Below are 23965 nucleotides of genomic sequence, written 5' to 3' on the forward strand. Positions count from 1 at the left end.
ACAGCTACTGGAGAGGAACGCCATGGAGCCGGACGCGCCATCGCCCGCCACGTGGGGCCAGCTGCTCGGCCAGAGCCCTGCCTTCCCAGGGGCTGTGAGCCTCGTGGTTTGGGAGCCCTTCCTCCCCTGATGTCCCCAGCCTGTGGACACGTCCATCCTGAGCCTGACAGTGTGGAGCATTCCTGGCTCCCTGGACAACCCAGGGGGGTGTCTCCGGGTGCCTGAAGGCAGATAACTCGGGGTAGGGGGAGGCGTCTCCTGATACATGACCCTAAAGGAGTCTTCCCTCCCCTGTTTTCATTTGCTTTTACAGCGGATCCATCCACCTGCTTGAAATGTCTTCACATTTCCTTTCCTCTGAGTTGGTTTTCTGCCTCTAGGGAACAGAGCTATGGTGGATGATGGAGACGCACATGTTATATTCTAACAAGCACTTGACAAGGTTTGGGAATCCTTTGATTATCTTGTTAGGTATGTCTTCAGAACAGGAAACACAAAACTACAGAATCTGTTGATACAAACCTTCCTTTCATTATCTTCATAAAGCTTTTCATCTTCTTTTTCCTATTGTTAAGAAAATAAATATAGCAATCAACCATCTGCAAGAAGGATATTGTCAAATACATCCTTAATCTCCCAAACTCCTCTCACCTTCCTGGTTGGGTCAGATTCTTTCCTGTTATAAGTATCACTCAGGGGCTGGGTCTAAGCCTTGACCACCCTGGCTACCACTGCTGGGATCCTCTTTCCCTTCTGTTTGGTCAGCACTACCCCTTCCCCATTCTAAACTCTTTATTTTTGTGTGCCCCTTGCTACATATTTTTATACAAAATACAGAACATTATATGCCCAGTTGCACCTTGATTTTTTTCACCTAATATAATATTCTGGAGCCCCCAACCTCAGTACACACGTGTCTGTCTTATTGTTTTTACAGCTGCAGTGTTTTCCATTGTATGGATGAAGCATAAATTAATCAACCAACCCCAAAGGATGAATATCTCATTTGTTTCTATTTCTGAGTATATTATATCTGTGGGATTTATTTCTGAGTATATCTGTGGGATATTTCTAGCTATGGGAATGATGATTTAAAAATGTGCAGAGTTAATTTTTATGGGAAGAGCAAAATTCCCTTCCCAAAATGCTGCACCATCTACCTTTGACCCTGTTAAGAAGCATTTCAACCTCCCTGCATCATCCCAGCCCTGGAAAATGTCAACCTGATTTTTAAAATAAACTCACCGTTTCTTGTTTGTATTTCTTTAAATAGGAATAATGTGGATATATTTTCTTACATCTTTCATTGATTTGTATTCTTCTCTGTGAATTTCCTGTCTCATTTACCTTTCTTTTATGGGATTATATTAATGACCTAATGAACTCTTTGTAAATTAAGAAAATTTGCCTTGCAAATAGTTTCTTCCATATTTAGGCTGACTTTTGACTTTATGATATTTTCCGAAGAGGATTTAATTTTCATGTAGAGAAAGATCAAGGCTTCGGTGACTTCTTAAGACATAGTCTCTGGAGACTCACTGCATATCCAGCTTCATTTTTAGTTCTCTCTGTTGAGAATCACTTCTTGGCCCCAGCTTTGCCACAGGCCTGCCTCTAGGCCAACTAGATGATAGGCATCTCCTGTGCTCAAGGTTCTCGATCAGATTCAAGACCAGTTACTCCAGCCTGCCGGGTGATGTGAGAGTTGTTAAGAATATAGTAAAATAAAGTCTTCACAAAACGTACTGTCAGAGGACACAACAGAAGCGCCCAAACAACTCTTCTTCTTAGAGTGTAAGAAATGGTGTAAGAAATTTCTTATGGTGTAAGAAATACAAGCAAAACACCACTGGGGGTCATGGAGGAAGAGCCACCACCTCTCGCTGAAGGACCCAAAAAGCTTAATGAGGACGTTGGTTTTAGTAAGGAGCCCCGGAGGGCGGGAGAAACTTGAAATGGCGGTGATGAGGTTGTTGTTCAGTTCATTGTGTTGTTCAGATACAACTTGTCCAGCTCTTTGTGATCCATGGACCGCAGCACGCCAGGCCTCCCTGTCCTTCACCAACTCCCGGAGCTTGCTCAAATGCATGCCCATCAAGTAGGTGATGCCATCCAACCATCTCATCCTCTGTCGTCCCCTTCTCCTCCTGCCTTCAGTCTTTCCCAGCCTCAGGGTCTTTTCCAATGAGTTGGCTCTTCGAATCAAGTGGCCAAAGGGCGGTAGAAAGTGCCAGAATAACCTCCATGGAGAGCACCCAAAACATTAACGTCAACCTATCTCCCTTCCCACTCTATGGATACACAAAATTACCCAGGACATGTTTAAACAGATAACCTTTTTGAAGGCAGGAAAAACTTTAAAAAAATCAATTAAAAGGTTGATAACCCATATCTCAGAGTTAGATATAAAGGCTTAGAGTCCCAAAGGCTGGACAACTCCCATGCGAACCTGCCTGCAGACCACTCTGAACTCTTCCCAGGGTGCAGAATTCCTGCCAGGCCAGAGAGCCCTAAACACATGGTCTGTGACTTCATCTTCACATTCCTTTGGAAAGGGACTGAATCTTTCTAAACTTTTAGACAACGTTTTACAAACTTAGCGGGCAGCACTCGTAAGTGCTGCTTGCTCGTGAAATGCCTTACAGTGGATGGAGCCAAGCAAATCAGCCACAAGGACGGGAGAGATTGCAGCCCACCTCGATTCTGACAGTTCTCAAGCACCCAATTTAATTAAAAACATGTGTCAGGAACACAGCTTGAGATCGTTAAAGGGGGGGAAGTACACACATCATCTTCATAAATTCACAGAAGAGTTTTCCAAATTAGCTAATTAGCATTGATAAGATCCCAACTTTTTACGAAGGAAAATATTTTTAAAGTGTCAGGTGTGGGCAGAGTTGTCCTGACTGTAACTAACATGTTTAAAGCATCCTAAGGATGTAGCTGTGCTACACTGCAAACGTACTTCACACCCCTGAACTTAATGGTATGATGAATTAAGTACAGGAAAATAAACAGTCAAAACGGCAAGTCTCATGCTATATATTAATATGCTTTATCCTTAACATTTTCAACAAAATGAAATAGAAACCCTTGTGATCCAACATCAGAAACATAATACATATTTCTAAATATTGGTCATCAGTTCAGTTCAGTCACTCAGTCGTGTCTGACTCTTTGTGACCCCATGGACTGCAGCACTCCAGGCTTCCTGTCCGTCACTAACTCTGGGAGCCAAATCAAACTCATGCCCATCACATAGGTGATGCCATCCAACCATCTCATCCTCTGTCGTCCCCTTCTCCTCATGCCCTCAATCTTTCCCAGCATCAGGGTCTTTTCCAGTGAGTCAGTTCCTTGCATCAGGTGGCCAAGGTATTGGAGCTTCAGTTTCAACATCAGTCCTTCCAATGAATATTCAAGACTGATCTCCTTTAGGATGGACTGGTTTGATCTCCTTGCAGTCCAAGGGACTCTCAAGAGTCTTCTCCAACATCACAGTTCAAAAGCATCAATTCTTCAGCACTCACCTTTCTTTTTAGTCCAACTCTCATGTCCATACATGACTACTGGAAAAACCATAGCTTTGACTAGACGGACCTTTGTTGGTAAAGTAATGTCTCTGCTTTTTAATATGCTGTCTAGGTTGGTCATAGCTTTTCTTGTGTTTTGTTCATAACAATATGCTATCCTACAGCTTAGCACGGTCATTACCATTTTATCCCAGGATCACACAGTTCGGTTTAAGCAACTGAGTCACAGGCAATGTGAAACAATCCCATCGAATTTATGAAGCACCTACTGTGTATAAGACACTGTCCTAGGCACCATAAAGGATGCATATCAGCCCCTCAGAATCTCACAATCAGTTTGGGGAGGGTGATCAAGCCAGAAACCACATGTCTAAGAAACCTATATATCCAAAACGTCAAATAAACATTACAAGGTCGATTTTTCAAATTAACAGACAAATGCAATGCCAAGAAAAACCCCAGCCCACTGAGAGCAGATAGGTCACACAGCCTCTCGGCCAGGGAGTGCAGAGTGTTACTTCTTCTCATTAGCGTTATTAGCTGCTACAATGCTTATACAATGCTTGCTCTCTCTGTGATCCCATAAGAACATGGGCTAGATTTCAGGGGTGACAACCTTCAACCTCAGAGGCCTTCCACACCAGTGGGGTTTTTGATTATCTCGTGCTGGAGCCGAGACGAGTCATGAGCACCCAACAGGACTGAAACATCCGCAGCCTCGCACACGAGTAAGCCAGCACCCAGCGCACACAGCGCCCGTCCTGGAAGCCCGGTGTGGGGAGTGGCCCCTCTGAGGGGCGGGACGCAGCCAGCCCGCTCCCTGGGGAGGAGGAGAGACCGACTGTAGAGCGATCGAAACAGGGTTCAGAGCCCAGCACCCTGCTTCCTGGCTGCCGGCACGGTAGACTCGCTTACGTCTCTCCGTCTCACTGGGTTTGAGTCTATAAAGCGGGGCTGATGCCACCTGGAAGAGCGACGTGTGGCTGAGCTGGGGTGAGAGTCCCAGCACCGTGCCCGCCCCCCGGGCAGAGCTCCCTGGAGATGCATCGGCCCCATCCAGCCCTTCTGCCCGACTTAAGTCATCCTGTTTGGGCTCCTTATCACCTTCCTGCCCCAAAGCTCAGGTCCTTAGCCCAGATATGAACAAACGGGTGCTTGTGTTTGCCATTACCCCAGTGATACTGCTGGCACTGAGAAAGTCACTTTGATACGTGCTAAGCAATTGTCTCCTGCCTGAAGTCAGCTGCTAAAGCACAAGCTTCCCCCAGAGGCCCGAGGAGATGTATCTGCAGAACAAGTCAGTAAGGCAGAGATGGATTCCGACAGTGTGCAGACCTCCAGATGACGGTACAAACTCAGTGCAGATGAAACACGGATGCCGTGTTCCCAGTAAACCACAACATTCCGTTATGCCACAACTGGATCCTAACAGCGCCCTTTCCTCCAGGGCCCCAGCGCAAGCAGAGGACCCTTGGCCCCTGGTCACCCAGGGCCCTGGGACCGACACCTTCCCACCCCAGACTCAGCCTTACACTCGTCACACGCCATGAGCATCCTCGTAAATACCCGCCACCTGCATCTGAAAGGCTTCCCTAAGGATCTGGACACAGCGTGTCTTTCCCTGAATGCTGCCTCCTGGTCAGAAATAGTTAAGACTGTAAGGAAGGAAAAAGGATCATTTGAAAGATTATTCCCTCTAGCCGTCTGTTTCAGATCATAAACTTGCTTCAAAAACCTGAACCAGCTTCCTGAGGACCCATGTCCTTTCCCACAAACGCCCCTTTCCACGACGCGCAAGAACCAGAGGTCGACTCTGGCTCCAGCACCCCGCAGTCCGCCACCTTGGGGTCACTGCTCCCCCTTCCCATGCGTGCAGCCTGGACACTGCGGGGCAAGTTTCAGAGCAGGAGACGGTCGCCTGCAGGGCCATCACACTGCGGACTGGCTCGTATTCTGTCATCAGAACACACTCGGACTCGATACCCAACGTGTGTTACACAACCTCCTGCCTGGGACCAAGAATTTAAGAAGAAGCCACCTTGAAAAAAATCTAGGGACAGAATTTTTTAAACAAATTCCCAAAATCTGTTTCTCAGCTCCACAGACTGTACATTTAAAGAGAATTTTGTCTTGAATGTTCTCACCGCACACACACGTCTCTGTTGATCAGCTGGATTATGGTGATCATTTCACAATCGATAACAATTTGATGTGCACCTTAAAAATAGACAGTCTTGAGTTTTCAAATATCTCTCGATTAAAAAAGTAAAAATAGAAGGGCATCCTTTTTGTTTTCCCAGGACACACATTTCATACAGATCAGTCACGTGATCTCACCACTTACTACAGGACGACACAGGCTGCGTGCACCGATGGCAGATCTGAAGCATCTGGACGGGAAAGAGAGGAAACCCCGACCACGCAGAGTGCTCTGAGGTGGCTCACGCTGCCACCACAGAGCCTGTGCCACACGCAGCCTCAGCCAAGACTTGGCGTTACACCACACTGACGCCCCGCAAAACCGACGCCCGGGGTACTCAGAACAACGGAGCCCCCACTCCTGCTGCCACGGCACCCCTCCCCTTCCTCCCTTCTAAAGATGCATCTTGAGAGTTGTTGGGGGAAAAGCTCTTCAGTCTGTGACCGGAAATACAGCAAAGGGCAATTAGGATTCGTGTGGAACCATGAACTCTACGCCTGCAATTTCTGACACACGAGAGATCTGAGGTGAGTACAGCCCGCCCAGAAGACACATACTCTGGTCCAACCACTCTACCCTGGGGTGACTTGGCTCTCCAACCCTTGTCCCATCCAATGGGCGCTCCACCCAGCATATTACAAGGATGAGGAGGTGCCCCAGACTCAGGCTGGGCAGTACAAAACCAAAGGAGAATTAACTCACCCTGTTGCCTTCAAAGTCAGTGTGTCTGTTTGTCTCTTCAGCGTCTTTGACGATCTCGGCTGGTCTCTGGGGAGAAAAGACACCACACGCTGGATTTAGTCACAGTCAACCTGCGTCACGGTCCTTCCAAGCCGCAAAGAGCGGGTGAAGCCCTGTGATCTCCTGACGCTTGTATGGGCAGAGACGAAAGCCACCCTTTTCCCCACAGAGGTTTCTTCACACCCAGGATGGCATCTGCTCTGCGTTTGGTTGCGCCAACGAATGCCAACCTCTGTAATAAAACTGCTGGGAAAAATGTTAAGAGACACTGCAAATGCCCGTTGGGTAAAAAGGAGAGACTGGTCACTGCAGACCCTCTGCAGTTCCCAGCGGACCCGTGGGGACCCCGAACAGCACACTCCTCCGGGTCCAAGAGACTGCCTGGCCCTGCTCCCTCCAAGGCCGTGGGCACACTACTCTGTGTGGGTACCTTCCTGGTGGTCACAGCTTGTTGGCAAAAGGCAATGAACTGTTGCAGTTGGTGCCCTGGGGCCCCTCTGCACTCTGGGAACATCGTATATCCTGGGGTCAAAATCAAAGGCTCCCACGGAGGCTCCTGGGGCAGACGAGGGCCTCCCAAAGTCAGCCAGCCAGGAGACTCCAACCCCTGGTGCTCCCACGACCTCAGAGGCAGAAAGGGCACGAGGTCAAGTGCACACTGGCCTTTGAGGCCTCTGTCTGGACACGTCGGTGTCATCGGGGACGGCAGGTCACGTAGCCATACCTGACGTAAAGTGAGGGGACAAGTGACCCTACTGACGCTAGTGCTGAGCCCCGAGGGCCCGACAGCTCCTGCCAGCTGATCCCGGACCGGCAGCCCTTGGCTTCTGCTCCTGTGCAGGAGCCCGGCCTTGAGGTCAGCCCCTCGGCCAGCTCACCTGTCCGCTCCTCTCCTCTGGGGGCCACGTGGGGCTTCACCTCCCTCCTCCGTGAAGCCAGGAGGAAGGGAACGGGGAGCGAGGGTCCAGGGTGTGCCAGGCCCTGGACGGGACACTTCCACATGCACGACTTGGTGGCCATGCTGACCGGCTCAGTGACGCCACCTCACCGCAGGGACAGGAGGCTGAAGCCAGAGAGCAGGAAGTGAGGAAGGGACAGATCCCTGGTTCCTGACCACAGGGTCTGAAGACATCACTCATCCTGTCTTTCCACCAGTGATTCCTAGGAGCCTCCTACCTGCCAGGCCCTCTGCTGGGAACAGGGGCTACACCAGTAAGCAATGCAGACCATCCCACTGGTGTGGAGCTTGCAGCTTAGCGGGGGAAAAGACAGTACCAAAAAAATGACAAGGCAGAGCATGCAGTCACAAACCTCGACGATGACCAGAGGGTCCTGGTAGCAGGAGAGTCTTGGGGGAAAGATGGGCAGGCAAATGTGAGGCGCAGAATCTGAAGAGTGTTAACCGCAGGGGGCAAAGAACATTCTAGAAGGGCCAGGGAGAGCTTGGGGAGGGGCCGGGGACGCGGGCAGGCCAGGGGAGGGGCCACCCACCCCGTCCACAGGCAGCTCCACGCGCACGTCTGGGGCCTCCTTGACTTCCGGGGCTCCTTGGGTCTCCTGGTTAGGAGTCTGCGCTTTAAACACGTCACCATCTGCAGGAAAATAACACAGCGTTTTCAAGCTGACGTGCGTTGTACCTTATCTGACCCAAACCAGAGTTATAGCTCAGCATTCTCAGAGCCTCCTGTGTCACTGTCAGGCAGCCTGGTCCAGGGACCGCAGAGCCTGCCCACCACCTCCGTTTCCCCACTGCCCCGATCTGCTTTAGTCCAGGTGCTGGGCTTGGTGTCCCTCGACATCTGCACTGTGTCCACAAAGGTCCCGGACCCTGGGAGTCCAGGTCACCCCGTGTCCCACCCATCATGGGCCTCAGGCCAGAGACAGATACAATGAGCATTCGACAAGTGTGTATCCAGCTCAATCAGTTAGAAATAAATGCAGAGCAACCCCCAGACATCAGCATCAGATTTTAAGGACATGCAGATGTTCTCCTTCAAAACATATTCAAGAACTGGGTTTAACTAGGCAGGGGTTGAAGCTGTACGTTTGAGCCACTCAACTGAATTGGCAGATAAAATCATGTAATTAGCATTACAACTGGATGTGTTAAAAGCTTACAAAATCCCAAGATTCTTGAAAAGCTTATCCTCATCCTGATCAAAAGCAACAGATGACAGTAAAGAGAAAGAAGGGGGCCAGGCAGTTCCTTCAACATCCAAGAAGGCACAGATGTGGCCGCTGACAGGCTCATGATCCAAAATGGGAGGCTGTGCTCGCAGCCCATCCCATTCCTTGGTCGAGAGTCCTGCACCTCCCCGCCTCCATGCGCCCATTCTTGCCCTCTCAAGCCCCCGGCCGAGAAGAGCCACCCCCACACCCTGGGCTGGAGGATAAGGGGCAGAAGAGGAGAGGAAAGAGGCAGGACCCACTGCATCCCAGAGGTTCCTCTAGCTGTGCCTTTGATATTAACACTCATGGCAGTCCTCAAACAAACCCAGAGGGCCCCCTGCAGACACAGAGTGTCTCCAGGTCCCGGGTCCAGCAGGGTGACAGGCGGAGCCTGAGTCCCGGGACACCACACTCCTCCCAGAGGGCGGGCATGCCTTGCGCCTGGCCACCCGGGCCAGGCCCTCAGGGTATGTCTTCCCAAGAAAGGCTTTACTCAGTGGTTAAATTTTCTACTGCCGCTAATATATTACAGAGTTTCAGGTCATAAAGGCTCAACAGGCTCAGTGATAGCCCCAGAGGGTGGTTCAGGACAGTATGACCTCGGTGCTCACGCATCTGCCTGGCCCACCAGGCCGCAAGCTCCATGGATGGAAGGAACGTGTCTGAACACCGCCGGGTGTCTAGACAGAGCCTGGTGCACCGCAGGGCGATGCTTTGTCCTGGGACGGGGAGCACGGGGGTCGGGGGGCACAGCCAGAGAAAAGCATCAGGGAAACAGTCAACGCTGTAGCTTGAAGCAAACACAGGAAGCTAAGAAGCAGCAAGCAAAGAGGAGAAAACTGAAGTCATTTTGTGTGGTACTGAGAGCCGAGGGAGAGGACAGCTTTAAGAGAAAGGACTTTTGTACTTGTCAGATGCTGCGGAGAAGGCAAGGGGACCCTGCCTCCAGCCACTCTCCTCTCTCTCCACAGCCAGCCACGGGACTAGGGTCTCCCAAGCATCCATCACACCTACAGGGAACACGGCCACAGAAGCGCCTTCTTCAGAGCCTGGACCCCCGTCAGAGCTAATGTCCATAGTAACAGTAGCACGAATAATACTAGTAATGAAGTGATAACAGTAATAGTGATGCTAATAATAGTAGTAACAACAGCACTGATAATAATAGTAATAGTAGTGCTAGCAGTAATAGTAATAGTAATACCAGCAATAGTAATACCAATAGTGCTAATAATAGTAGTAACTATTATAGCTCTATTATAGCTAACAGAGTTACTATAACTCTAATAGCCAGTAGAGCTAACAACAGTAGTAACAGTAACACTAATAATAGTGGCACCCGTAGTACTAACAGTGGTAGTAACAGTAATACTAATAACAGTAGTAACAGTAACAGTAATAATAAGAGTAAGAACAGTGCTAATAATAGTAGTAACAGTAGCAGTAACGATAGTAGTAACAGTAGTGCTAACAATGGCAGTAACAGTAGCACTAATGACAGTGGTACCAGTAGTGCTAACAGTAATAGTAACAGTAATACTAATAAGAGTAGTAACAGGCCAACAGTAGCAGTAACAATAGTAGTAACAGTAGTGCTAACAGTGGTAGTAACAGCAGCACTAATGATGGTGGTACCAGTAGTGCCAACAGTAATAGTAACAGTAATGCTAGTAACAGTGGTAACAGGCCAACAGTGGTAGTAACAGTAGCACTAATGACGGTGGTACCAGTAGTGCTAACAGTAATAGTAACAGTACTACTAACAAGAGTAGTAACAGGCCAACAGTAGCAGTAACAATAGTAGTAACAGTAGTGCTGACAGTGGTAGTAACAGCAGCACTAATGATGGTGGTACCAGTAGTGCCAACAGTAATAGTAACAGTAATGCTAGTAACAGTGGTAACAGGCCAGCAGTGGTAGGAACAGCAGCACCAGTAACAGCAGCACCAGCGGCGCTCACAGCGGCACTGACAGCGGGGAGACCCCTCGGGACCCCAGCCCGCCGCTGATAACATCAGTAGTGACACCGATAGCACCAGGGGCAGCGGTGGCAGCGATAGCACTAGGAATAGGAGTGGGACTGCAAGGAGCATATTTTAAACCATCTCCTTTTAGAATCACTTCTGAAAGGTAGTCTTTTAAAGTCTCTCACACTCCAAACAGCTCAGACGCCTTTTATGCTCACATCTCCCTCAAAAGGCTGACACGCTTGCCGGCTGTTTTCTGTGTCAATGGCCCTTCAGAGAAAACGTGCCCACCCTGACGTCCAGAGAGACAACAGAATGAGTTCTAAGTCCTGTGTTCATCTTGGGCTTCCTGACAGGGGAAGCCCGCTGTCCTCAACTGTGGAATTTTGGGTTTTCACTCCCCTCACCACAGCCTTACCCGATAACCGATGTATTAATAAATCGGACAGTTACAGTCAGGATTTTAAATCAGATCGCTGTCAGTCACATCTCTGCAGGACGAAACTGGTCTGGAAAAGCACGTTCTCAACCCGGCGGCATTCTGACTTGCCGGCAGCCGCACGGAATCTCACCTCACCTGCCCCACTCTGGACAGAATCTCACCTCACCTGCCCCACTCTGGATTTCGCCTCACCTGCCCCACTCTGGACAGAATCTCACCTCACCTGCCCCACTCTGGATTTCACCTTACCTGCCCCACTCTGGATTAAAGGTTCCGCCTTTGGTTTCTTTTTTCCTTCTTTGGCATAAAACACAGAATCCTGTGCTTTGGGTGAAACGTTGTCCTGTTTATGAGCGTCTTTCACCTTGGGATCCTCCTAAGGTACAAACGAAGAATGAAAAGCACGTTAGGATGGATGCATACAGTCCATCTAGTCGGTTATTTTGAGAAGAGCCAGGGAAAGTGCACGCTCCTCCGGTGATTTGTGGGAGAGGACGCAGGCACCTCCAAGAGCCCCGCTTCTCGCACCATCTGGACCATGCTGTCGCTACACTTCTCTTCTGTAAAGTGGTGAAAATACTCCTCTCCCTCCAAGGAACACGAGGGGCAGCACCTCGGAGGGAAGGGAAGTGGTTCTCTCCCCAAATGCAGGGGCCGCGCGCCTGGGGAAGGAGGGCCTCCCAGGAGGGCTTGTGTGCGGAGGCGGGGCAGGTCTGCAGGGGTCGCTGGGGCTCTAGAGACACTCCTGCCAGCCTCCGAAAAAGTGCTTCAGCAACAACCACCAAACAGTCGCCACTGGACCCTCAGGGCAGGATGGAGCACCTCTAATCAAACAAAAAACAAAAACAATCCCTGGCAGGTGTGTTCGGGTTACAACTGAGGGGAACTCAGATTTCTAAAAAAAAAAAAAAGCTATAAACTGTAATAACAAAGCGTAAGCAGATCACAGTGAGACGAGCTAATTCTGAGCTCCATTCCGATTCTACCCCATCTTTACATACAAACCACCTTTTTTAGTTCTCCTTTATTCCTTCTTTACTGAAGTATTTGGAAGTGAAGACAGGCAAAACTATACAAATAGATACTTCTTGTGAGTCCCCTATGTCACTTAAGAAAATGTCAAACTAAAACCATGAACTTGCACCATTTATATATGAAACTATCTGTGCATTATGCAATACCAGAGGTTTCTTCCTTGTGGAAATTACAGTGTGAAAATAGTTCTTCAGCCACATATAGGCACCACGCAAAATCTTTCTACGTATTTTAGGAGGCTCTACTGCAAGCTGAAATTGTGTTCATAAGTATAGGAAGCAAGGCCTTGGCAGAGCTGGTTTTAGAAACAGAAAATGGTATATGATGTTCGTGTCTTGGAGGCAGCTGGAGGCTGGGATTTAGAAAACTTGCTTGCTTCTCCCTGGCATGACTCACAGCTCCTTGTCACAAGCATTTTCCATCTTTGGCCTCTAAGATAAAGACACCATATATTGAGCTTATTATCTCTGAAATAGCACTCAAAGGACAGTGACAAGGAAATATTCCCCCCATCCCCTCATTACAAGCACACAAAAGCAGAGACGATGCTGAACAAACAGCACAGAGCAACGCGCACCCATCGCGGTCAGACGCCCCAGGGCTTCCCGGGGCAGCGGGGCGGCAGGTGAAGGCGGACACACGCCCTGTTTACACTACTGGGTGGTTTCCTGACAATAGAAACAGAAGCCCCTGCAGAACCGCAGGACTCTCACCCCGTTCAAGAAACAGGCCTTGACACAGACTTCTAGCTAATCCATCTTCCATGCTCCAATCTGGTCTCCATATCATGACATGCTCCATGGACCCTAACTCGACTGCAGACCCAGCCCAGAAAAACAACAAAATACTTAAACAACTCTGCTTTCAATTTCCTTCATCTTTCTTCCTATTAAAAATATTTTTGGAAAATAAACCTGAGGCAAACTGAGTTTATTACTCTGTGGTGTTTTGAGAAATAATATCCTGCAGAGCTGCCATCAGTCAGTCCAGAGAATTCCATGGACTGTCCAGGCCAGAACACTGGAGTGGGGAGCCATTCCCTCCTCCAGGGGATCTTCCCAACCCAGGGATCGAACCCAGGTCTCCACATTGCAAGCAGATTCTTTCCCATCTGAGCCACCAGGGAAGCCTATGAATGCTGGAGTGGGTAGCCTATCCCTTCTCCAGGGGATCTTCCTGACCCAGGAATCGAACTGGGGTGCTCCTGCATTGCAGGTGGATTCTTTACCAGCTGAGCCACCAGGGGAGCCCCACAGTGAAAGCATTAGTTGCTCAGTCGTGTCCAACTCTTTGCGCCCCATGGACTGTACCCCACCAGGCCCCTCTGTCCATGGGATTCTCCAGGCTAGAATACTGGAATGGGTTGCCAATTCCTTCTCCAGGGGATCTTCCCGACCCAGAAATCAAACCCGGGTCTCCTGCGTTGCAGGCAGATTCTTAACCTACTGACCTATGAGGGAAGCCCTCCATTAAAAGCATTTTTGGAAAACAAGCCTGAAGAACACTGCGCTAACTACTCTGTGGTGTTTTGAGAAGTAATATTTTCCTGCAGAGCTGCCATGACCAATCCAGCTGTTTTAATGCCACTGTAACGGATCATCCAACATGTGAAACACAGCCTCCGAAGGCCACCTGCGGCGAACGAGACTGGGACTAATTGATGAACGCAGCAACCAATTCAGAGGCAATCCATCCTCAGGGAGAAAACAACACGCCTCCTGGAAAAAGGCATTTCTCTGGCTCCCCAGTGAATGTCCTGGTTCCAAAGCAGGTTAAGACCTTCCATCAACAAACTAGTCTCAGCTTTGAGCACTGCTAACATAGAAGACTCGCTAACATTTGAACCCGAGCGTTGCATCCCCAGGCTGCCGGAAGATGGCAACAAGCACTGCCTGACTGTCCTGTGACGCTGTGTGGACCTGCCCTCGTCAGCCTGCAAATGTCAGCTCCAGAGCATTTATCTCACGCTGAACTTCACAGTCTAGACCTGGTTATTAAAGTGTGGGTGTCAGGCGCCCACACATACTCACACTTGGGTTCCAGTGCTTGATCTCGGTTCATTACTATTGGCTTACCAACATTTGGATTTTATGGCCAAAGAGAAATAGGTAATATTAACATTCTGATTGTGGATATGATATAAATACAATGCTCAGTAACTATTTACCAATATTTTATGGAGACCTGAACCATATAATATCATTTTAATATACAAACCCAATTTTAAGTGTTTGTTCAATTAACCACACTTCTCTGGAAGGTAACAGATACCTTCTTTGGAAGATAAATGCATGTGTGCTAAGTCACTCCGTTGTTTCTGACTCTTTGTGACCCTATGGAACGTAGCCTGCCAGGCTCCTCTGTCCATGGGACTCTCCAGGCAGGAATACTGGAGTGGGTTGCCATGTTCCCCTTCAGGGGATCCTTCCAGCCCAGGGATTGAACCTGTGCCTCTGTCTCCTGCATTGACAACTGCACAGTAAACGCAGGGGCTATAAAACTGAATTTGCTGTAACAAAACCGGAGTGGCTGCCTTCAGTTACTTTCATTGGATAATAGAGTCATGGCTCAAGTTAACTGGACCACTTGAGGCATCGGCAGGCTCCTAAGACTTCCGTGCTGCTCCAGCAGTTAAGGATCCACCTGCCAAAGCAGGGACACAGGTTCAGTCCCTGGTCTGGGAAGATTCTACATGTTGTGGGGAAAACTAAGCCCGTGAGCCACAACTGCTGGAGCCCACGGACTCTAGCGCTGTGCTCTGCAGCAAGAGAAGCCACTGCGATGAGAAACGCAAGCACCACGACCAAGAGTAGCCCTTGTTCATCGAAACTAGAGAAAGCCCATGCCAGCAGCCAATGATAAAAACAATTTAAAAAAAGAGAGTTAAGGTATTGGCAGGGTCCTAAGGACATATTTTCAAATGTTCAAATATCTGCCTCGGACAATAAGTGAACCAAGCCAAGCAAATAAGGCAGACTGCATCCTAAGCACGGTTTACGTGTGCTAATCAGTTCAAGTGTGTTAATTATGACTTTTTGTCATTCTCTCAGAAATAGGCATTTTTAACAGTGCAATTTAAAATTCCACTAAATTAAGATAAAATCCTTCATTTTGTTCTCAACGGAAATCAAGATATAAGAAGCAAACAGCTTTGCTCTTTTTTTTTTTTTTAATACTGTTAAGGTATCTACATTAGCTTAAATTAGAAATTCATGCCCTTGGAAGCAAGTTTGATGCCAGGAATCCTGTGGGAGGGAACAAGAATGAAAGGGGGGAATCGGCTTTCACCGATGGAAACCTTGAGAGGTCAGTGGCAGTAAGTCTCACCACTGCTCAGCGGAGCCAGGATCCCAGCTGAGGACCTCAGAGTCCAGAACGCTCGCTCTTAGAGCCTTGGCATTCCCTGGGTGGGAGTCCTTGGCTATAAGAAAGGAAACCTGTTGTCATAATATGTGGAGAAGGTCTCACCCACTTCCTAGGCATCCAATTAGATCCAGAGAAGGTTCATCTTTTTCCTCATTAAAGAATCCACATGGATAACCCCAGACAAACATGGGAGCAGACTTGTCCTCTGCTGCAGATCGTACAGAATTCTGATTGACATCAACAGCACTTTGTGGGGAGTTCAGGGTTTCTGAGCCCAAGCCACTCGTTCTCCTTGCTTGGCCCTGCAGTAAGCTTTTCTCTGATCAAAACAAAACTGAAACAGTGCTTTTCTGCAGAGATATCACCTCTCATCGCCCCTTCCCTCTCATGTGGCAGGCGTGGTCATCTGGAGCAAAGCACCTCTTCACACACCAGCACTTGCCTCCTCGCTCCCCAGGGGCCCAGGTCTCCACTCCTAACCGCCCTCCCCCACTGCTTCCCTGGGAACCCTGAAGTCACTCCTGACTCCTCCCGCTTCCTCTCACTCCCCGGTCATGTGGGCATGCCCACGATCCTTCTCACGGTTTTCCTTCCCATTTTACTGAATCGAGATGCCAAAAATCGGTAAGACACATGGTTCTTTCCTGTGTCGCTAATAAAGAAGTTAAGCTGCCACTTAAGCCATGTCGAGGTGCTTCCTTATTACCCAGAAGTTCTTTCCTCTACATCCTGAAAAAAAGCCCTTTAGGAACTATTTAGACATAGATAATTATCAATACCACGTGGAGGGAAACAGTGTGTGTGGGCATGCTTACTTATGTCTGACTGTTTGCAGCCCCATGGGCTATAGCCTGCCAGGCTCCTCTGTCCATAGGATTCTCCAGGCAAGAATACCGGTGTGGGTAGACACGCTCTTCTCCAGGGGATGTTCCCAACCCAGGGATCAAACCTGAGTCTCCTGTGTTGCAGGCAGGCTCTTTACCACCTGAGCCACCAGGAAAGCCCAAAGGAAAACAGAGGAGCCATAACCAGTACCATCTTTCAGAAGTGGGGACATGGCCTTAGATGCCCCCAACCCAGTGGACCCTCCAGCTAAATGCAGCCTCCTAAGTACCTGGTGGAACCAGCCCAAGACCCACTCAGCCAACCCACAGAATCTAGAGAAATAATAAATCACCGTCATTGTAAGTGAAAGTCATTCAGTAGTGTCTGACTCTTTGCAACCCCATGGATTATACAGTCCACGGAATTCTCCAGACCAGAATACCGAAGTGGGTAGCCTTTCCCTTACTCCAGGGGATTTTCCTAACCCAGGGATCGAACCCAGGTCTCCCACATTGCAGGCAGGTTCTTTACCAGCTGAGCCACAAGGGAAGCCCAAAGGTTGGCTTGTCAAGAGTCGTCATAAGCTCCTCGGTTTTTAGATGATGGCTCTTTGCATAGTAACAGGTTATTGAAACTGGTAGCTCAGCTACGTGTGGGTTGTCTCCCTTTTCTGGGTCTATAAACGAATTGGCTGTTGTTTCACAAAAGCATATGGAATTGAAAAGCGTACCCACTAAAAGCAAACGCACATAGAAGCCCACTTCAATTCTGAGTCACAGCAGAATCATCTCGAGGACATTTACACAGCAATTAAACTCACCGTGTGCAGTGCCAGCCATGCACCCCCTCAACTGGAAAGACAGTAAAGCGAGCAGCTGTGGTCAAGTTCACCATGACAACAAATGAACCCACAACACGACGTCTCGGAGCCAGGAAGACAGGAGAATGCTCGTCTCAGAACCAGTGATGCACAGCAGGTCTCAGACCCAACTGCTGCCCCGCGTGCCATCGGCTGGGGGGTCCTGCGGCCTCCGGACGGGCCTCTCCTCTGCTATTTCTACTCATGCTGCATCTTCAGTCCGCACATTGTGTTCCGTCGTTAGCAGTGATTCTCAGGTGTGTGTCTGTTCATTTCACTTCGCTGCTGAGGTCAGGAGCCCCATGAATACAGGTGTCTCACCTGCCCTCCCAGCCTGCCTCCTGCACCCCACTTTCCCTCCACAGGTACTGTGCTCTCCCGACTCTTTGGGGCCGTGCTGATGGAGAGACACAGGTGCATCTGAAAGTCAAAGAGGTGCCTGGCTGCCCTCCTGGAATTGTTGATGGAGCAGGTGACTGGCTGCCCTCCTGGAATTGTTGATGGAGGGAGGGGTTGGTGCTGGTGGAATCAGGATGACTGCAGGCTTGGGCTAGACCAGAGAACAGAGTCCACTTCCCGGGTGAGGACAGTCACGACCACTGTGGTCCCTGCGTCATGCTCACTGGCACGTTCTAGTACTCCACTGGCAGACACTCACATGCGGCTCGTCTGTTATCTCCAGCACATGAAGCTTTGTGAAGACACGTATAAATTCATCAACAGATGCCCTCGCTCAAGCCTGACCGCCTGTGGGTGGAGAACTCTGTGTTTTTGAGATTGTTCACTGAGGGGTCAGGAAGACCTCGTACCGTAGGTCGTTTAAAAACACACTTGCAGGACTCCGCTGGTGGTGCAGTGGGTAAGAATCTGCCTGCCAACACCGGCAACCCGAGCTCGATCCCTGGTCTGGGAAGATTTCACATGCCGCAGAGCAACGAAGCCAGCAAGCTGCAGCTCCTGGAGCCTTTGTGCCTAGAGCCCAAGCTCTGCAGGAGGAGAAGCCACTGCGATGAGAAGCCAGAGCACCGCAGCAAAGAGTGGCCCCCACTCGCCACAACTAGAGAGAGCCCCCGCCCAGCAACGAAGACCTGGAGCAGCTGAAAATAAATAATTTTTTAAAAATCAAATGCGTTAAAACAAAACACACACTTGCAGATTTAGACCACATGATTCTGCAGTCCCACTCCTGGGCACGTGTCCAGAGAGAACACTAATTTGAAAAGAGACACACACTCCAATGTTCGCAGCAACACTATTTACAGTAGTCAAGACGTGGAAGAAGTCTAAGCGTCCATCAGCAGATGAATGGGTTAAGAACAATGTGGTACAAGCGTACAAGGGGACAGTATGCATGGAGATTTTCATTTTATCAGATTATCATACTATTATGATTATCATTATCATACGGAACAAGCATACATAACATTATCATATTACCAGAGGTTATCCTATTAAGGTAAGTCAGAGAAAGACAAATATCATATGATATCATTTATATGTGGAAACTTTAAAAAATGATGCCAATTGACTCATTTGCAAAACAGAAATAGACTCACAAACCTAGAAAACAAGCCCATGGTCACCAAAGGGGAGAAGAGGAGGGAGGGAGAAACCAGCAGTTTGGGATTAAGATGTGATACTTTGCTCTACAAAACAGATAAACAAGCACAGGCAAATCCAGCGCAAGACGGTGAGAATAGCACCGGGGAGTATCCTCAGTGTCCTGGATAACCTGTCGTAGAAAAGAATCTGAAAAAGAACACGCACATATACTTGTATAATGGGATCGCTCTGCTGTTCCCCTGAAACTAACACAACATGTAAGTTAACCAAACTTCAATTTTTTTAACTGTTTTAAAAAACCGCTTGCAGGTTTAAAAGAAAACTCAGTTCTCGGTCTTACCAGCAGCTGCTCTTCCGCCCGGCTGACACCCTTAGAATGGGCAGACGACCAAGGGCTCAGGACAGCCCCTCACACACCGCACGGCGATGTCCCCACTGAGGGCAGTCCTGGGCTTCCAGGTGGGTTTTTACATTTCCTCCCCTCACTTTCCAGAAGGATGTTGAGGTGGCTCACACGGAAAATAAATGAAAGCTTAATAAGCTAGAAGTGGAAAGTCGGGAACAGGTAAATAAGGGAACACGTGTATTTAGCCTAAGACAGTTGCCGTGACTAGCCCTAAATCCAGGCTCCTGCAGCCAAAGGGAAGGGGCCAGCACGCAGAGCAGTTTCCATTCTCAGCAACACAGTCCAGTCCTCAGATGGGGCCAGGACCCCCTCAGGGCTCAGTTCTGAGGTTAACGGGCCACGCAGGCCTTTACACAAGAGACGACGGATAACGCAGAGCCCTTGGCAGGTATCTGTACCTCAGCCTTTGCTAAACCAGTGCCATTTATTTTCTCCTAGGACTTTTAGTCTTCTATTAATACAACAAAACGTGCTTGTTGCATGCACCATAGATCTAATTTTTCTGAAATAACACATTTTTGCATTGCAGTTTATGCCATGTTGGTAATCATTCTGTTTAAAGAGTCCAAAGTATTCAATACCCTCATCCAAACCCATTATCTTTGCAGTGATACTATCTTTCCCCTTCCAGAAGGGAAAGGAAGTGTAGATACGATGGAAGAAATGTGCTCAATTTTAGACCAATTTTAAACGTATAATGAAAAGAAAATTACATCCCTACCTATAAGGAGCCAAAGCCAAAACAACAAAACAGTGAAAAGAGGACACAACAAAAGCATGTGCCTACAAACCCGCGTTGCCGGTTCAGCAGATGGATTCAATCACCTGGGTTCAGCGACACCCAAAGCCACAAAGGTGTGGGATCTCAAACGTGCACCATTCACGCTAAGTAAGAGTCATCACTGAGAAGTCAGTGCCCACACGACGTGTGAAATCCCAGGGAAGGCGGCAGAGAATAACCCCGTAGAGCTCGGATCCTGTGCTGTCTCCCTCCCGGATGACCTGGCCCTCGAGTCACAACCTGCACCTCGTTGGCTGACCTTCACGTGCCGATCGCCCCCCTTCCCACCAAGCATCATCCTGTTCACACGACTCATTTATATGAAACGTGTGATACAGCTCAAGTCCATGTGCCTGTCCCCACTAGACGGAGCGCACCCTGAGGGCAGAATCACGGCTATTATGTTTGTGTCCTTGGGGATGCTCACCCACTCATCCAGCAGACATTTAACACTCAATGCAATCCTTAGAGAGAGACAAAAGTAAGATGACCCTTCAGCTCAAGAAGCTACCAAAATAACAACAGAGTCAAATCAGAGAAACCTTCACACCAAAAGCCAGACAGCAGGAGAAAGAGGTATTCCGGGCTCGTCTCAACTAGGAAGAAATGTGCAAAGCTTCCTAACAACAATTAGCAAAATACACTCGAAAGTATTTTTTTTTTCAGCAGTGAGGCTTTTGCAGTGCAGGCCGGTTGGACAAGGATTGTGGCCATGAAGTCAGTGTGAAGAGGGCCAGTTCAGTGTCATCACTCTGAGCTCCTCCAGGGTAAGTACAGACGGAGTAAGGGCTGGATCCCAAGGCTAGGCTTGCCCCAGGTGAACGCAAGGTGGTCCTGGGGGTACAGAAGCCTGAGCTCCTTGCAGGGAGGTGACAGACGGTGGGTATGAAATCGGAGCTGCAACAGGAGGAGAGCAAACCCTAGGGCTGGCGGCCTGCTATCAGAAAAGAGTAGACTGACAACTCAAGAGCTCCCAAGGCCAGCCACTTCCAGAGGGTCAGGACTCAAGCAGGCCAGCTGGGAAGGAAGGAAATAGTAGGCATTCAACAGCTTTGTTGAATGAATATGCACACAGCAGAGCCACTGCAGCACGGATTTCATAAGCTGGTCTGGAATACGTGGTCATCGTGTGAACAGGTGGGCCTATCCAGGTCGCCACGGTCTGGCCTCCACCTGCCTCCCTTGTCCCATGCTTTGTATTGCAATAACAAATTGTGTGTTTAGATGAACACTTACAGACGTGCACACACACAGGCACACACACACACACCCTCCAGCTGTCATGTCTACCTAAAATCCGCTCCCAGCTTCCTCTAGGCCAAGCCAGGCTTTTGCTCCTCCCGGCAGGTCCCATAAGACCTGTGTATCTTTTTATCTCCGCACTCACTGTGTTTCATCGCTAACACCTGATGTGCCTCCCAGGCCTGGACTCTGGGCTCCAGGTTCACCCCCGATCTCCTGCTGGCCTCGCTCACAGGAGGGAGCCTGTGCTCAGAAGCTCGCTTGACAGGAGCGGAGCCAGCCTGTCCTGTGACCTTTTTGATGCCAAAGGACACCAGGGTCTTTGGGAGGAGGAACGCACCTCACCAGGAGAGCAAACCCAAGGGCTGGCAGCCTGACTCAGAAAAGAATAGACTGATACACTCGAGAGCCCCCCAGGGGCGATGACAGCTGTCCTTTGTCCCTTGTTAAGAAGTACTTACTTTTTTCTTTCTTCGTGAATGTTTCTCCATGTCTGTGTACTTTCTGAAAAACAAAAGAGAATCAAGCTTGAAATGTTTAAAGCTCACCAAAAACATCTGAATAAAAATGCTGACCGCTGCCTCAGCCTCAGGAGACACTGACCGCCGTGAGGAAGGAGCTAACTGTCCCAGAGGACACAGCCTCCCAGCAACATCAGCTTCTGGGAGAGAAAGCACCCCGCTCCCAGGGTGGGTAGTGGTTGACCCAAGGTTGACCCAAAGGCAGCACGTTTACAGGCACCTTCTGCCCTAAAGCCTTTATACGCTCTCAGGGCAGGGGGGATGGGAACCCTAACATTTGAAAGTTTTTGACAGTTGTTTAATCACGTTTGCAAACGCAGTTTCTTCACACAGCCCTTGAGAGGATGTGCAGAACAAGCATTCCTGCTCTCCTTGGGCTGGTAGAGAACCCGGGCTCCGGACACGAGGGTTTACTCAAACACCCCCCAACTGATCAGCAGAACTGGGGCCAAAATCCAGCCCCAAGCCCAGTACCCCTTTCGTTTCCCTTGGGGCCAAACGTGAGGAGCTGGATCGGCACACAGCTCGGACCTTCCATCCCGCGAGCAGCCTCCTGCACGTCGGTCCGTGGAGCCTGAGGCCGCCCCGACGACACCGGGAGCCCAACACTCAGAGCTCATCCGGAATCAGGACCCCGAGGGCCCCAGACCCACAGGGTGGTGTCTGCATCTGGCGGCAAACTCCGAAAGGGCGGACGGGACTGGAATCTACAGTCTGATATGTGGAGCTGGGAGCACGGAGGGTTTTCACACAAATACAGCCTGAGAAGCAAGCTGGGTGGGACTTGGAAATTCATGGAGGGGTCAAGCACCATTCTGCCCTGGGGACGGACACAAACCACCTGTCTCATCACCTCAAGGACCGGGAACAGTGAGAAGGGCTCTCTGTCCTCAGGAGCATCGACGCAGGACGCGGGGCGCGCGTCGGGGCGCCGCCACCGGGCTCTTCTGCCTCAGAGAAGACCCTAGCCATCCCCCAGGCTGGAGCCCACAGGAGAGCAGGGGCCTCCTCTTCATGTGGCCGCCTGCCCTGTCCCAGATGCCACTGGGGAGTGAGGGACAGTCGTCACAATTTTCAGGGGACGGACCGCAGCCCCGCCATCTCATCCTCCTCCACGTCCCAGCCCCTCCTCCACGACCAAAGACCCACACTCCGGGGGCTCCCTGTTGCCCAGGTCTGGGATCTACTGTAAAATCACGGCTTTGTTCACCAGGAGAGACTGCCCCCCGGCACACACTGCTTTACAGAAGGAAAAGCAAGTCGAATTAAGAAAACAAACTGTGCCAGGTGGAGGGCAGGTTACCATGACAGTGGCCTGGGGCCACCTCCATCTTGCACGTTTAGACCTTTGACCTCTGTGACCCCAGGCACCCAGAGAAAGACAACGCACTCGACATGGGACCTCGCCTCTCTGTGACTCTCCCCAACAGCAGAGGTTCCTCCACGCCTAAGATTTTGAAAATCCAAAACTGCGTCACATATAAAATGAGAAGATCAAATTTCAGAAAAACAGCAGATTCCTGAACAGATACCTGAACAGAGGATGACATGGTGGGATGGCATCACCAACTCGATGGACATGACTTTGAGCAAGCTCCAGGAGTTGGTGGTGGACAGGGAGGCCTGGCGTGCTGCAGTCCATGGGGTCACAGAGACTGAACTCCCTGAACTGAACTGGCTACATGAGGGCGAGGTGCCAGGGAAAGGGCAGGTTTCACCAGACGAGAAAAGGAACAGAAAGTGCTCACTGTTGGACTTCACTTGGCACCTTCGGGGACTTCCAGTAAGGGAAATTCTTGAAGGCTTCCAGTCCCGCAGCCACATAAAAATGGTTGTCTTGCAAATCCTTAGAGTTGTCCAAAAGATGTCCATTCATTGTAAACAGTCTGCGAATAAAGAAAGAGCAACGGGCTGCAGATGTAAGAGCTGCGATGTCAGGGCCGGGGATGGGGAGAAGGGGCGTCCAGTAGAGAACATGACTGGCGTGTGGACCACACGGGGAGTAATGGGACTGATGCTCTCTGAGCAAACGTGATCCAAACACGCTGAGCCCTGAGGGGGACGCTCTGCCAGGATTAGGCTTGCTTTCAATTTTTAGATTTTTTAATTAAAGTATATTTTTAATTATGTACAACTGCTCAAAGGCCCTTGAGAAGAACACTTTAAGCTGTAGGTTGCTGTTCAATTAATTTTAACTATTAACAGCTAAAATGAATACAAATTGGCTTATATTGTGTAACAACACTTGAAAAAAAACCTGGCATTTATTAGAGAACAATATGCCTTCTTATAAGCACCGAAAGACTAAAATATGT

The 23965-nt window shown here is 49.5% G+C and overlaps 1 protein-coding gene across 1 annotated transcript in view; it reads right to left on the minus strand.

The window, feature by feature from the left end:
• Positions 1-23965, minus strand: part of DCDC2C (doublecortin domain containing 2C) — a 66517-nt gene that overhangs the window by 20403 nt on the left and 22149 nt on the right. Inside the window, exons 5-10 of the mRNA XM_070795409.1 lie at positions 23399-23536; positions 21591-21633; positions 11302-11428; positions 7966-8066; positions 6436-6501; positions 523-564 (exon numbers count right to left, since the gene is read on the minus strand). Coding sequence (XP_070651510.1) covers positions 523-564; positions 6436-6501; positions 7966-8066; positions 11302-11428; positions 21591-21633; positions 23399-23536 — 517 coding nt within the window. The remainder of the gene's footprint in view (positions 1-522; positions 565-6435; positions 6502-7965; positions 8067-11301; positions 11429-21590; positions 21634-23398; positions 23537-23965) is intronic.

Source organism: Bos indicus, chromosome 8, assembly GCF_029378745.1.
Source record: "Bos indicus isolate NIAB-ARS_2022 breed Sahiwal x Tharparkar chromosome 8, NIAB-ARS_B.indTharparkar_mat_pri_1.0, whole genome shotgun sequence".
Taxonomy (NCBI): Eukaryota; Metazoa; Chordata; class Mammalia; order Artiodactyla; family Bovidae; genus Bos; species Bos indicus.